This window comes from Delphinus delphis, chromosome 9 (assembly GCF_949987515.2).
Source record: "Delphinus delphis chromosome 9, mDelDel1.2, whole genome shotgun sequence".
NCBI classification, from domain to species: Eukaryota; Metazoa; Chordata; class Mammalia; order Artiodactyla; family Delphinidae; genus Delphinus; species Delphinus delphis.
Window position 1 is genome coordinate 3981389 of NC_082691.1, and position 12946 is coordinate 3994334.

At 46.3% G+C, this 12946-nt stretch overlaps 1 protein-coding gene across 1 annotated transcript in view; it reads right to left on the reverse strand.

Moving 5' to 3' along the window:
* DDC (dopa decarboxylase) overlaps positions 1 to 12946 on the reverse strand; it is a 76084-nt gene that overhangs the window by 33099 nt on the left and 30039 nt on the right. The window contains exons 5-6 of the mRNA XM_060020097.1: positions 10528 to 10662; positions 8570 to 8713 (exon numbers count right to left, since the gene is read on the reverse strand). Coding sequence (XP_059876080.1) covers positions 8570 to 8713; positions 10528 to 10662 — 279 coding nt within the window. The remainder of the gene's footprint in view (positions 1 to 8569; positions 8714 to 10527; positions 10663 to 12946) is intronic.

Sequence of the window (12946 nt, forward strand, 5' to 3'; positions counted from 1 at the left end):
CGGGTGTAGACCTTCTAGCCTCAACGTTTCCCGTGGCTTCTCAGCCCCTTTCCTTCCTGCCTCTGTGCCCATCCCCTCCCTGGTCCAAGTGCCAAGCATTCTCCACATGTTTCATCTTGACAAGATAAATGACTTAGTGGGACTCCAAGTCAGTGAGCGATTTTTCTCTGGTGTTTGCAATATATAACTGAATACTAAAATGCTTTATCTAAGGGGCCTAGTTTGGTAGGTAGAGCATGGAACTCTTAAAATGCTATGTCTATGTCATAAACCATGTAGCTTCAAAAAACCAAAGGATGATTAAACCTTCTTAATATCACTTGTCATTTATTTTCTCAATTTTAAGAGTCTCTTAGGAATGACGCTTCTGTAGTTCAGCAATTCCTTCAGTTTCATCTCATTTTCCTCAGCTAAATTCTAATGGAAATAAACACCATACCTTCTGTTTTTAAAATTACACCTAAACATTAAAAATTATTAAATTGTTGTTAAAATTATTTTCCGTTAATGTGTACACAGGAGTGTGTCTAGAACGATTCCACCAAATATTAGTACTGCTTGTCTCTTATGATGAGATTTGGCTAATATAAACCGTATATTCTTAGCTTTTCATGTAGTTATTGATGTTTTTGTTCTGAGCATGGAGCATTCTGTAAAAACAACAAGAAAATGATGCCCAGTCCTAGGAGTGGCCTCAGGAGAGAACACGTCTCAGCCAGGCCTGGGAGCTTTGCAGAGATTATATCCAGCCATCACGACCCTCCTGAGCTGGATGCCTTCAGGGACCCCTACTTTACAGTTGGTTTAAGTGAGCCTCCTGTGGCGGGGTCAGGGGTTGGTCCAGGGACACGCAGGCAGGAGCAGACCACAAGGTGAGCCCAGGGGCGTGAACTCTGGTCCTGCCGCCTAGAGAACGCAGCACGCTGGACCGTGCCCGAGGCCCTTCCAACCGACCCCAGCCCTTTGCGGCTCACCGGGCCGCACGTGGGCGGCACGGGGATCCAGGCTCTCGCGAGGCTGTTCCAGGCGGGCCGGAAGGGGACGGGGTTGGGGGGGAGAGGAGGGGGAGGGGCGGGCCCTGCGTGCTTGGTGTTCTAGTGGCTGTGAGTCAGCTTGTCCTCACTCTCAGACACCGCTTTAAAGCCCAGCACCTGCTCCGCTCCGGGCTCTGATTACCCCAGCTCAGCTCAGTGATGCTAACCTGATTTCAGGCGCTCTGCAGGGGCCTAATCACATTTGTGCAGGGGGAGACAGGCGGGGCCTGTGTGGGCGCCCCATCTCTGAGAGCCCTGGGCGGTCCTGCTACTCCCCGCTGTCCCCTCCCCTCCTTCTCCGCCGCCGCCCTCACCATGGGCCCGATCTGCTCTAATACAAGCCGTGCAGGCTCCGCCCTCCGCCTCGATCCTGACCTTAGCAAGTCAGGAAGGCAAACCATAGAGATGAGAAAGGGAACATTATTACAAGCCACAGAGAGTTTGTGGAGGGACAGTGATTCTGATTTCCAAGTTCAAATCTGCCCAACGTACCCCTGATCTGAGAGGCGGGTTTTGACTTTGAAGGGGCTGCAGCCTCTTTGCGAAATCATGAAGGAGGTGGTCAGAGCTTGTGGGCTCCGAGTGGCTGGTTTGCTTAGGAAAGCCTCACTTGCCTTTCAGACCTCCGGAAACTGGCTAGACCTCCAGGGTCAGCAAGCTCCCTAAGACATCGAGGCATCAGGGTCCACAACTCAGGGTCGGGCACTGAGTTACGCATGTGCAGAATGATGACCAGCACGCGTTCGTTTCAATGGGAGTAAGAGAGCCACATGGCAAAGCTCAAGCTACCCTCCTGCCCGACCCAGGCGGCCTTCTCTCTGCAGCTTCACAGACCCTTGCCTGCCCCTTTAAGATAACAACCAGCTGCGTCTCCTCCTGCATCCTATGATGTTTCACATCTCTGTGCCTTACAGTACTATTTTCTCTCACAAGACAGGCACGTGCCCGCACGTCCTCCAGGACACTGGCCTTATGTGTTACCTCTTAGCAAAGGCTTCACTGACACCCACTACATAACTCATTGTACCCTCTACCCCTTGTCCACATGCACAGAGTCCTCATCAGATAAGATCAAGGATACATCTGTCTCCCTCCAGGAACATTGCAGGAGGAAAGGGCCACGCCTCTCCACAGATGCCCAGGGCTGGTATAGGAAGTGCTCTAAGGAAACAGACACATTACGCAGGTCAGACTGTGAGTTCTGATGAGCTGTGAAACCCTCTGCTCTGAATCACAGGACTTCGAACACAGCTCACATTTACCTTGGCACAAACGACTGTTCCCTTAATGTCTCCACTTTAGCAAATAAGATCCTTGAGGCCCACCCCCCTTAATCTCAGCACCCACAGGCCCAGTACGTGGAGGGTGTTCATTTGTCACACAAGTGAATGACTTAGTGAATGAACATGGAATTGTTGCCTGTTCCATCACGAGAAGCTTTGAAATGCAGTCAGTGGAAGTATCTGGCACCTGCTGCTCCTAAGGCCATGCACTTGTCACCTTTTGCATGAGAGAGCCCACCATGGAGATCGTAAAATGTAGTCGATGGACGTGCAGATGCCTCTTAAAGGACACACACGGAATGTTCCAACAGAGGTCTTGGCCACCCTGAAGAGCTCACAAATGATGCTTATTTCAAAGTCCTCATAAACACAGAGGCACAGAGTAGCAGCCAGAGTGAAACAGGGCTCTACCTCTGAAGTCCCACCACAAGATGATGAGAGTGTGGACAAGAATGTCCCCTGCCACCTCAGTAAACAAAGGATGTTGTGGCCATCACGCCCTCAGCACGGCAGCCTCCCGCAGCTGTGCACCCTAAAGGCATTCAGGATGGAGAAAAGCCTAGATAGTTAAGGTGCATATCTCACTGAGCCCAGACCCTTGGATGCATCTTCCCATACATAGAAAAGCGCTAAATTCAAAACCAGATGTTTAAAGTACAGTCGATACAATCTCTTCTAGAAAAATAGAAGAGGAGGGAACCACTTCTCCAGTCTTTTCATGAAGCCAGTGTTACCCTAACATCAAAACCAGAACAAGACTATAAAAAAGGAAAGCTACAAACCAATATTACTCATGACCAGAGAAGCAAAAATCCTAAAAATATTAGTAACTGGAATCCAGCAATATATAAAAGGAATTACACGCTATGAACAAGTGAGATTTATTCCAAGAATGCAAGGCTGGTTTAATATTTGACATTCAATGTAACCCGCCTTGCTAACAGACTGAAGAAGAAAACCACATGACCATATCAATCAACGTAGAAAAATCATCTGACAAAATTCAACACGAATTTACGATAAAAATTCTCAGAACTCTAGGAATAGAGAAAACCTTTCTTAACCTGGCAATGAACACGTACCAAAACCTAAAGATAACATCTTACTTAATGGTGAAAAACTAAATACATTTCACTTAACATTGGGAACAAGGTAAGAATGCCCAGTCTCATCACTGCTATACAAATAGTACTGGAAGTTCTATCCAGTGCAAAAAGGCAAGAAGAAGAAATAAAAGGTATACAGGTCATAAAGGAAGAAGTAAAACTGTACCTATTTGCATATAGCATGATTATCTAGATAGAAAACCCCCAAGAAATCCATTAAAAAAAACCCTCTTAGTTTAGCAGGGTTACAGGATACAAGATCAACATACAAAAATTAATTCTATTTCTATAAGCTACAACAAACACATGGACATCAAAATTAAACATTCAATACCATTTACAGTTGTTCAAAAATAATAATTCTGTAGGTATAAATCTAGCAAAACATGTACAGTCTTATATGATGAAAGAAATTAAAGGAGATTTAAATAAACGAAGAGATATATCATGTTCATGGCTTGAAAGACAACATAGTAAAGATTTTAATTACCATATAGGGCAAAGGGAAAGTCTCAAGAGAAATTTTAAAAATATTTTTAACTCAATGAAAATGAAAATACAACTTATCAAAATTTGTGGAATGCAGTGAAAATAATGCTTAGAGGGAAATTTATAGCATGAAATGCATACATATACTAGAGAAGAAAGGAAATTTTAAATCCATAATGTAAGCTTCCACCTTAGGAAACTAGAAAACAAAGAGCAATTTAAGTCCAAAGAAACTAAAAGAAAAGAAATAATAAGAATTAGAGCAGACATCAGTGAAATTAGGAACAGGAAATCAATAGAGAGAATCAACGAAACCAAATGCCGGTACTTTGAAAACATTGATAAAATTGATAAACATCTAACTAGGTTAACTAAGAAAAAAGAGAGGACACAAATTACTAACATTAGAAATAAAAGAAGGACCATCACTACTGATCCCATGGATGGTAAAAGGGTAGTACAAGAATATTCTGAGTAACTTCATGCCCACAAATTTGAAAACCTGAATGAAATGGATCAATTGCTTGAAAGATGTAATCTACAAAAACTCACATAAAGAAAAATAGATCCTCTCAATAGGCCTATACCATGGCTTGAACATTTCTGTTCCCCCCTCACCTCCGCAAAACCCTTGAAACCAGAGTTGTTTGTATTAGGAGGCTGGGCCTTTGGCAGGTGCTTAGGCCATGAGGGTGGGGCCCTTGAGAACAGGATTGGTGCTCCTGTAAAAGACACCACACAGAGCTCCCTTGCCCCTTCTTCCATGTAAGGACATGGCAAGAAGTCAGCTGTCTGCACCCAGGAGAGGGTCCTCACCAGAGCCCACCCTGGCACCCTGATCTCAGACTTCCTTCCTCCAGAACTGTGGGAAATAAATTTCTGTTGTTCATAAGGCACCTAGTCTGTGGTACTTTATTATAGCAGCCTGAACAAACTAAGATGGCCTATATCTATTAAAGAAATAAAGTCAGTAAATTAATAGCCTTCCATAACAGAAAGCAGCAGGCCCAGTTTTGTTCACTGGTAAAATCTACCAAATATTTAAGAAAGGAATTAAACTAGATATAGAAAACAAACTAGGGCTTCCCTGGTGGAGCAGTGGTTAAGAATCCACTTGCCAATGCAGGGGACCTGGGTTCGAGCCCTGGTCCGGGAAGATCCCACATGCCGCGGAGCAACTAAGCCCGTGCGCCACAGCTACTGAGCCTGCACTCTAGAGCCCGCGAGCCACAACTACTGAGCCCGCGTGCCACAACTACTGAAGCCCGCACGCCTAGAGCCCGTGCTCCGCAACAAGAGAAGCTGCCGCAATGAGAAGCCCGTGGCACCGCAACAAAGAGTAGCCCCCACTAGCGGCAACTAGAGAAAGCCCGCATGCAGCAACGAAGATCCAATGCAGCCCAAAATAAATAAATTAATTAATTTTAAACAAGCTAGTGGTTACCAGTGGGGAGAGGGAAGGGGGAGGGGCAGGATAGGGGTACGGTATTAAGAGATAAAAACTACTGTGTATAAAATAGATAAGCGACAAGGATATATTGTACACAGGGAATTATACCCATTATATGGTAATAAATTTTAATGGAATATAACCTGTAAAAATGCTGAATCACTATGTTGTACAACTGAAACTAATATAATACTGTAACTCAGCTATATTTCAGTTAAAAAAAAAAGAAATTAAACAAATTCTCTACAATCTCTTCCAGAAAATTGAAGAAAAGGGGATGTTCCCTAACTCATTCTGTGAGGCCAGCCTTACTCTAGTTCCAAAATCAGATAAAGACATTACAAGAAAGAACTGTAGACAAATATCTCATGGATATAGATGTGAAAATTCTCAACAAAATATTAGCAAATTGAATTCAATAATATATAAAAAATAATAACCAGGTGGGATTTATTCTAGGTATGCATGGCTGATTCAGCATTGAAAATCAATTAATATGACCTATCATATCAAAAGGCTAAACAAGAAAAAAATCACACAATCATATCAATAGATACAGAAAAAGTATTTAACAAAATCCAGCATCCATTTATAATAAAAAATTCTTAGCGAATTTAGGATTAGAGTGGAATTTCCTCAACTTGATAAAGAACATCTATTAAAAACCTGAGAGCACACTTAACAGTGAGAAACTACAGGATTTCCTGATAAGATCAGAAACGAGGCAAGGATATTTGCTTTCACCACTCCTATTCAACACGATGCTGGGAATTCTACCTATAACAATAAGACAAGAAAAGGGACTAAAAGATATACAGATTGGGAGGGAAAAATGAAACTACCTTGGTTTGAAGATGACATGATTGTCTATATAGATACCCTACCCCCTCACCCCCAAAAAAACCCCAAATCAAAATCAAACCCAAAACCTCCTGAAACTAATAAGCAATTATAAGAAGATACAGAATAAAGGATAATATACAAAAGTCAATTGCTTTCTTATATTCCAACAATGAAAAATTTGAGTTTGAAATTAGAAACACAATACCATATACATTAACACCAAACTAGAGATAGAGAGAGAGACAGAGAGAGAGAAATGCTTAGGTAAAAATCTAACAAAATATGTATAAGATCTATATGAGGAAAACTATAAAATTCTGAGGAGAGAAGTAAAAAAAAATCTAAATAAATGGACAAATATTCTATGTACATGGATAGGAAGATTCAGTATTGTCAAGATTTTGGTAATTCCCAACTTGATCTATAAACTTCCATTCAAAATTCCAGCCAATCATGTTATGGCTATGGACAAACCAAGTCTAAAGTTTATAAAGAGAAGCAAAAGACCCAGAATATCCAACACAATATATATGTATATATTTTGCCACGCGGCTTGCGGGATCTTAGTTCCCCAACCAGGGATTGAACCGGGCCCTGGGCCCTGGCAGTGAAATTTCCGAGTTCTAACCACTGGACCACCAGGGAATTCCCTACCCAACGCAGCACTGAGGGAGAAGAACAAAGTCAGAGGACTGACACTACCCGACTTCAAGTCTTACTCTAGAGTTACTGCAATTCAAGGCAGTGTAAAATTGCGGAAAGAATAGACCAACAGATCAGTGGAACAGAATAGAGAGCCCAGAAATAGACACACACAAATATGGTCACCTGATCTTTGACAAAGGAGCAAAGGCAATTTAATGGGGAGAGGATAGTCTTTTCAACAATGGTACTAGAACAACTGGACATCCACATGCAAAAAAAAAAATGGATTTGGACACAGACATTACACCTTTTACAGAAACCAGAGCAAAATGGATCAGAGACCTAAATGTAAAACTATAAAACTCCTAGAAGATAACACTGGAGAAGATCTAGAACATCTTGGGTTTTGTGATGAGTTTTTAGGTACCAATGACATATTCCATGAAAATAAAATTGATGAGATGGACTTCATTAAAAATAAAAACTTATTCTTTGTGATAGATACTTCAGAGAATGAAAGGACAGGTCACTGACTTGGAAAAAAACATTTGCAAATCATACCTTTTGATAAAGCACTGGTGTCCAAAATATACAAAGAAATCTTAAAGCTCAACAATCTGAATCTTGTTGATGTCCCTACAATTACTTGTTTATGCTCCTGATTCCTCTGGGAAGTCCTCGAATCAGGATCAAATTGTGTATAAAATCATACCCTCTGTGCCTCTCCCAGCCTACATGTTAGATATTCAATAAAGGGCGCTAAATTTGAACCGCTCAAAACAATTTTTTGGATAAAAAAGCTTGTCTCAAAGATTAACTCTTAAAAAGTAGTGGAAGTTATTACTACATGGCCCCTAGAGTCTGTTGAACCTAGATTGCTCTACAACTAGGAAATACCCAGATACTGACAGGTGTGCCTCAGAGCATGGAATCCTGGGTACACAGGAGAATCTGGAAGTTGCTGTGAAGCGTCTCCAATGCCTGGTCCCATCCCCAGAGAGGCTGGAGCAGGGTCTGGGCATCAGCATTCTTTATAGCTCCCCAGATGACCCCAAAGTGCAGCCAGATGACCTCACGGGGTTAGTGCCACAATCACAGCCTTTCAGCTGCCATCACACCTGACGTCCCAGTCCAGACACCGGCTGATGCCAAGATCACACCAGGCCTGACAGCTCCCAGCCTCCAGTTGTAACAGCAACTGTTTCTTCCCCACTGGAAAAAGCCCATCCGTGCACAAGAAAACTAGCTGCTATTTGGCTAGTTAGATATTTTAATTATATCCTATTTATCTGTATTTTAATTAGTCACTGCTTGCTTGCAATACACCTCTTGCAAATGACGCCTCTTAGCATCTACTGAGGACACCAATCTAGGTGGAAAGTGTGTTTTATTTTTAATTTGGCTCACTCGGATGTCCGTCATGCATCCACCGTGTCAAGGGGCCACCCTATGGTGTCATTTTTAACAGGAAGCAGAAGCAAGGCTTCTCGGCTTCACAGCATCCTGCAGGCTGGGTTCTCTGGTGTTACTCGTTTCTGAGATTCACACAAGTGGAAGGAAAAATAAATGGAGTTTTGCTCCAGCCACCCTCAAGGAGAGGCGGGCTGACCTGAGCACCACCTGGCGTGTGACCACCGCGGCAGCGTGGAAAGTGGCCCTGTCACCGCGGGCCCACCCCCTGCAGGGCCCAGACACCCCCGTGGAGCCACACAAACTTACGAAGAATGGAATCAGGCCCTCGGCCTTGTCTCTCTCCAGGGCCTCCTGCAGGGCAGAAGCTCGCATGGCAAACTTGCCATCGGAAGGGATCGCTTTTAATTTCACTCCACCAATCAAGCCGGCTCTTTCCACGGAGGAGTGTGCCTGCAAGAGAGCGCAGGGGTAGCGTCTGCAGCAGCTCACAGCCCTCCTGCCCCCCACCTTCCGGCCTGGAGCTGTTTCAGGTCCTGAGGAATCTGCTTCCCAGTTTAATGATTCAGACGCTTAGAGCGAGAAGTGCTCGGCAGTACTGGGGGTGTTTTCATCCATTGGTTTGAATTCTAGTGAAGCAGGGAATGCCCATTTGAAAGCCTAGTTGGGATAATGACACGTGATGGTGTGTCCTTAATAAGGGCACTCAGTAAGCTCCAGTTCCTACTCTTTCCCTCCGAGGCTCTAAAATCGTCTGTGAAACGTAAGACAATTCTCGGAAGTAGCTCTCCTCGCGGTTTGTGTGTCCTCTCTAACCTCAGGTGAGGAGTGAGGTGATCAGGTTATTAATTTACAACCAGCACCTTGACCCCGTGCTCCCGGGGGCTAAGGCTCTCCTGAAGTGTAGATTCCATTCGGGACGAGGTGACAGGCGGGGACTGTCTCAGAGGCCACATCCTTGCTTTTGCTCCGTCACTGCCCATTCTGCTTCCCTAACTCCTACAGGACTCCCCAGAAAGCACCACTGAATAAACAGTGAACCCCTAAAGGCTCGCATAAGGTCCCGCTCCTGGGGAACCTGCCTGAGAGCTGAGGAAGAATTGCGTCCTAGAGCCCATGGCCGTCCGGTGGATGTAAGGAACCCACCTGACTGCCATCACCTAGGATGGTACTAGCCGTGCACCATCCTTGGGAGAATCTAGAAGCATCACAAATCACTTCTGTAGGGCGAAATTCCCTCATGGAAACCCTATTGGGAAAGGCTACACCCTAACGTTCATAGCAACTTATCTCAGCCTAGATTCACTGAACACCTACACATGCATTTTCTTCAAGTCTCCTCGTGTCTTTCTGGAAAACCAGGGAGATAGAAATAGAAGTGAGTAGTTTTCTTGATGTGCAGGGAGCTCTAGCGCCTAGAGTTAGGATACACACAGAGACAGTACTCCTGATTAAGCATCAAAATATAGGTGCTGTGTTGATTTCAGGCTACACGTACTTATTAACTAGAACAAAGTTGTCACAGTTGAAATGCGTGGCTTAAGAAATTCGTTACAAATATTATGTCAGCAGAGCTAAATCAGCTATTCCTTGTGGAACCAAATCCTTCAGTGGTACCACTTTTCAGTGCCCCCTTGCTACACTTTCACTCATGGAGCTACTGCTCAATGCTCTTGCCTCCTGTTCCTTCTCACACGATTCAGTTTTGTTTCTGTTTTTAACCGTTTTGAAGCGGGCTGGTCACTGGAATTGACCACATGCTAGATGCCCCTATTTGCAGAGTTCTCGAAACCTTACAAAGCACCGCTGTGTCCTTCATCTTAGTTTAGCCACCAGCTGGTAGAGCAGCATTATCAGGGGACAGGCGTTTTGGGCCCTGTTTGATAGTTAAAAATAATGGCTCAGAGAATTGGCGTGATGAGCCTGAGGTCACAGAATTTGAAACAGCAGAGCTGGGATGCGAGCCCAGGTCTCTGAGCCCACGTCCCACATGAGTCTCCACAGCCCCGCTCTGAAGGCACCAGATGACCTCAACACGAGCAGGTGCAAGTGGGGTCACGGTGACCTCATGGTCCATTTATTTTCTTTTCAACTTGATCTACTAAGTTCCCACCTGCAGCCCACACCTTGTCTTCAGCATAGGTCTCCCTGGGGAGCTGTTCCTGGATTGGAAATGATGCTGCACAGCTTGGTTGGGTTTTGACTCGCTACCACACCAATCATTCTGCCTTGTGAGGTCCCATGGGGCTCCGGGCAGCCACACCCACCTGGTCAGATGCGTAGGCCACCAGCTTCTCCATGATGGTGGCCTGTGTCAGCCCCGGGGAGGCAGCCTGCAGGCGTCGTGTCGCTTTGGTCCGAGCGGCCAGCAGGGCCACCAAGGTGGCTTCACTGGCACTTCCCTAAATCAAAGAAAAGGTCGAAATGGGCTTCCAAGTACAGCCAGGGAATCATCTTAAACTTGGGAGACGCAATTTGGGGTCCCCATATTTTCTTAAAAGATGCATCTCAAATTGCCAAGTTCACTCTCCTTTCAGCGGGAAAAGGCTGCACACCTGTGACTGCCACTGCAGCTCTTATTATCGATTCAACGTTGCTCTGTCTGTTTTTCATAAGATAACCTCCCACATGTCTGAGCACTCAGCGCGTACCAGGCATCACCGGGCCCACTTCACAGGCACTTTCCCACGGACGCCTCCTGGTCTACCCAGGAGGTGCTGGCCCATTTCCCGGGGAAGAGGAGAAGATGGGGCCCAGGGCACAGCTCTCAACCCAGCTCTGTGTGCACCGCAACGTGGACAGATAAATCTGTATGTTTCTATAAATGGGATTCCTCTTCTTTGAGACTCAAAAATTGCCTTGCAGGATTTTCCTCAGTCACTGATGGTACAGGTTGAAGTGTGTCCCCCAAAATTTCATACGTTGAAGCCCTAACTCCTAGTACCTCAGGACATGACCATATTTGGAGACAAGACCTGTAAAGGGGTCACTAAGTTAGAGGGTCCCTGATCCAGCCTGGCTGATGTCCTTGTAAGAAGAGGAGCTGAGGATGTGCACACACACACACACACACACGCACACACACGCACGCACGCACGCAGGAGAGGCCACATGAGGACACAGGGTGGAGATGCCCGCCTGCCAGCCAAGGGCAGAGGCCTCTGGGAAATCAGCCCTGTTGCCACCTCGACCTCAGACGTCCAGCCTCCGGACTGTGAGACAATCAATGTCTGTTGTTTAAGCTGCCCCGTCTGTGGTTGTTTGTTGTGGTAGCCTTAGCAAGCTAACACAACGAATGTCGACAACTTATTTTGGCGAAGTAGTCAAGAAGGATGCAAAATTCACTCTTCTGAGGGTGGGGGGAGGTGAAAGAGAATATGGATTCAACACCCATCGTGTTAGCCCAGCTAATTTGCAAAATAATCCCACTTCTAAAGTTTATCACCTTAGGGTGGGAAACTAAGCTCAGAGAGGGTAACTTGCCCCAGATCAGCAGCTGGGGAGCGGCATGGCTAGGAGCGAGCCCACATCTGCCTGGTGGGAACCTCCCCACATTTATAATCAACTTTCCTGTTCCCCCTGCTCTTGATCACGGAATCTTAGTAAATCCTGGAAGAAACCAGGAGCTGAACAGTATTACCATTAGAAAGAAAAAATTTAAAAGGTAGAGTTTTGTTGACTATGAGAAGGTTTATAAGATTTTAGGGGAGGGGGGCGGAGACAAGATGGTGGTGTGGGAAGACGCAGAGTTCACGTCTCCCCACAACTAGGGTGGCTGCTGGATGCTGGTGGGGGACCCCGACGCCCATGGAGATGGGCAGAACCCCCAAGGGAACCAGTAGCACGTGGGGGGACTGAGGGGGGAGGAGAAGTGGAGGCTGGACAGGACCAGTGCCCCTGAGGGGTGGCTGAGGGGGGGACGGGTTCCCATGCCCAGAGGGACCCTTGCGGGGGCTCAGGTCAGGGGGGAGTGCACCCAACTTTTTCCCTGCCCAATCGGTCGGGGAAGTCTGCCTGGCTCTCGGACCAGGTCCTACGCCCTCAGAGGTCCCCTCCGGGCTGGGTTGGTCCTGGGGACGTAGGAGGGAGGCCAGAGAGAACAGGAGAGGCAGGCGGGAGGGGCCCACCAGGAGAGGAGCGGAGGGCGTTCGCCCCGCCCACTCGGACTCAGGGAGCCTGCTGAGCTCCCAGGCTGCTGCCCCGCCCTCCAAAGCCCCCTCCAGGCCATGTGGGTCCTGGAGGCATAGGAGGGAGGCCAGGAAGATCAGGAGAGGCAGGTGGGAGGGGCCCTCCAGGACCGGAGGAGCAGAAGAGGAGTGGAGGGTGATTGCCACGTCCACTCGAACCCAGGAAGCCTGCTGGGCTCCCAGGTGGGGTCCCCCGCCCTCTGAGGACAGAGGCTGGAGGCACGTCTGAGCCCCTTCTGTTCCGTTGAGCCTAAGCCCCCATCCCCCCGGCCTTTTCCAGCCCTGTGGGTCCTAAGCATAGGCCCCGCCCACTGCCCAAACCTCGCCCTTGCTTTGGCCCCGCCCTCCACAGCCAAGGCCTTTTCCACCTTTTATTCTCCTCTTTTTTACTATTGTGCTTCTGTTTTAGCTTCAGTTGTTTCATCTATATTTTTAATTTTTTCTAACATACCTGTTAGTTTCCTAGTCTAATTTTATTTTTTACTTTGTTATCGTTCTC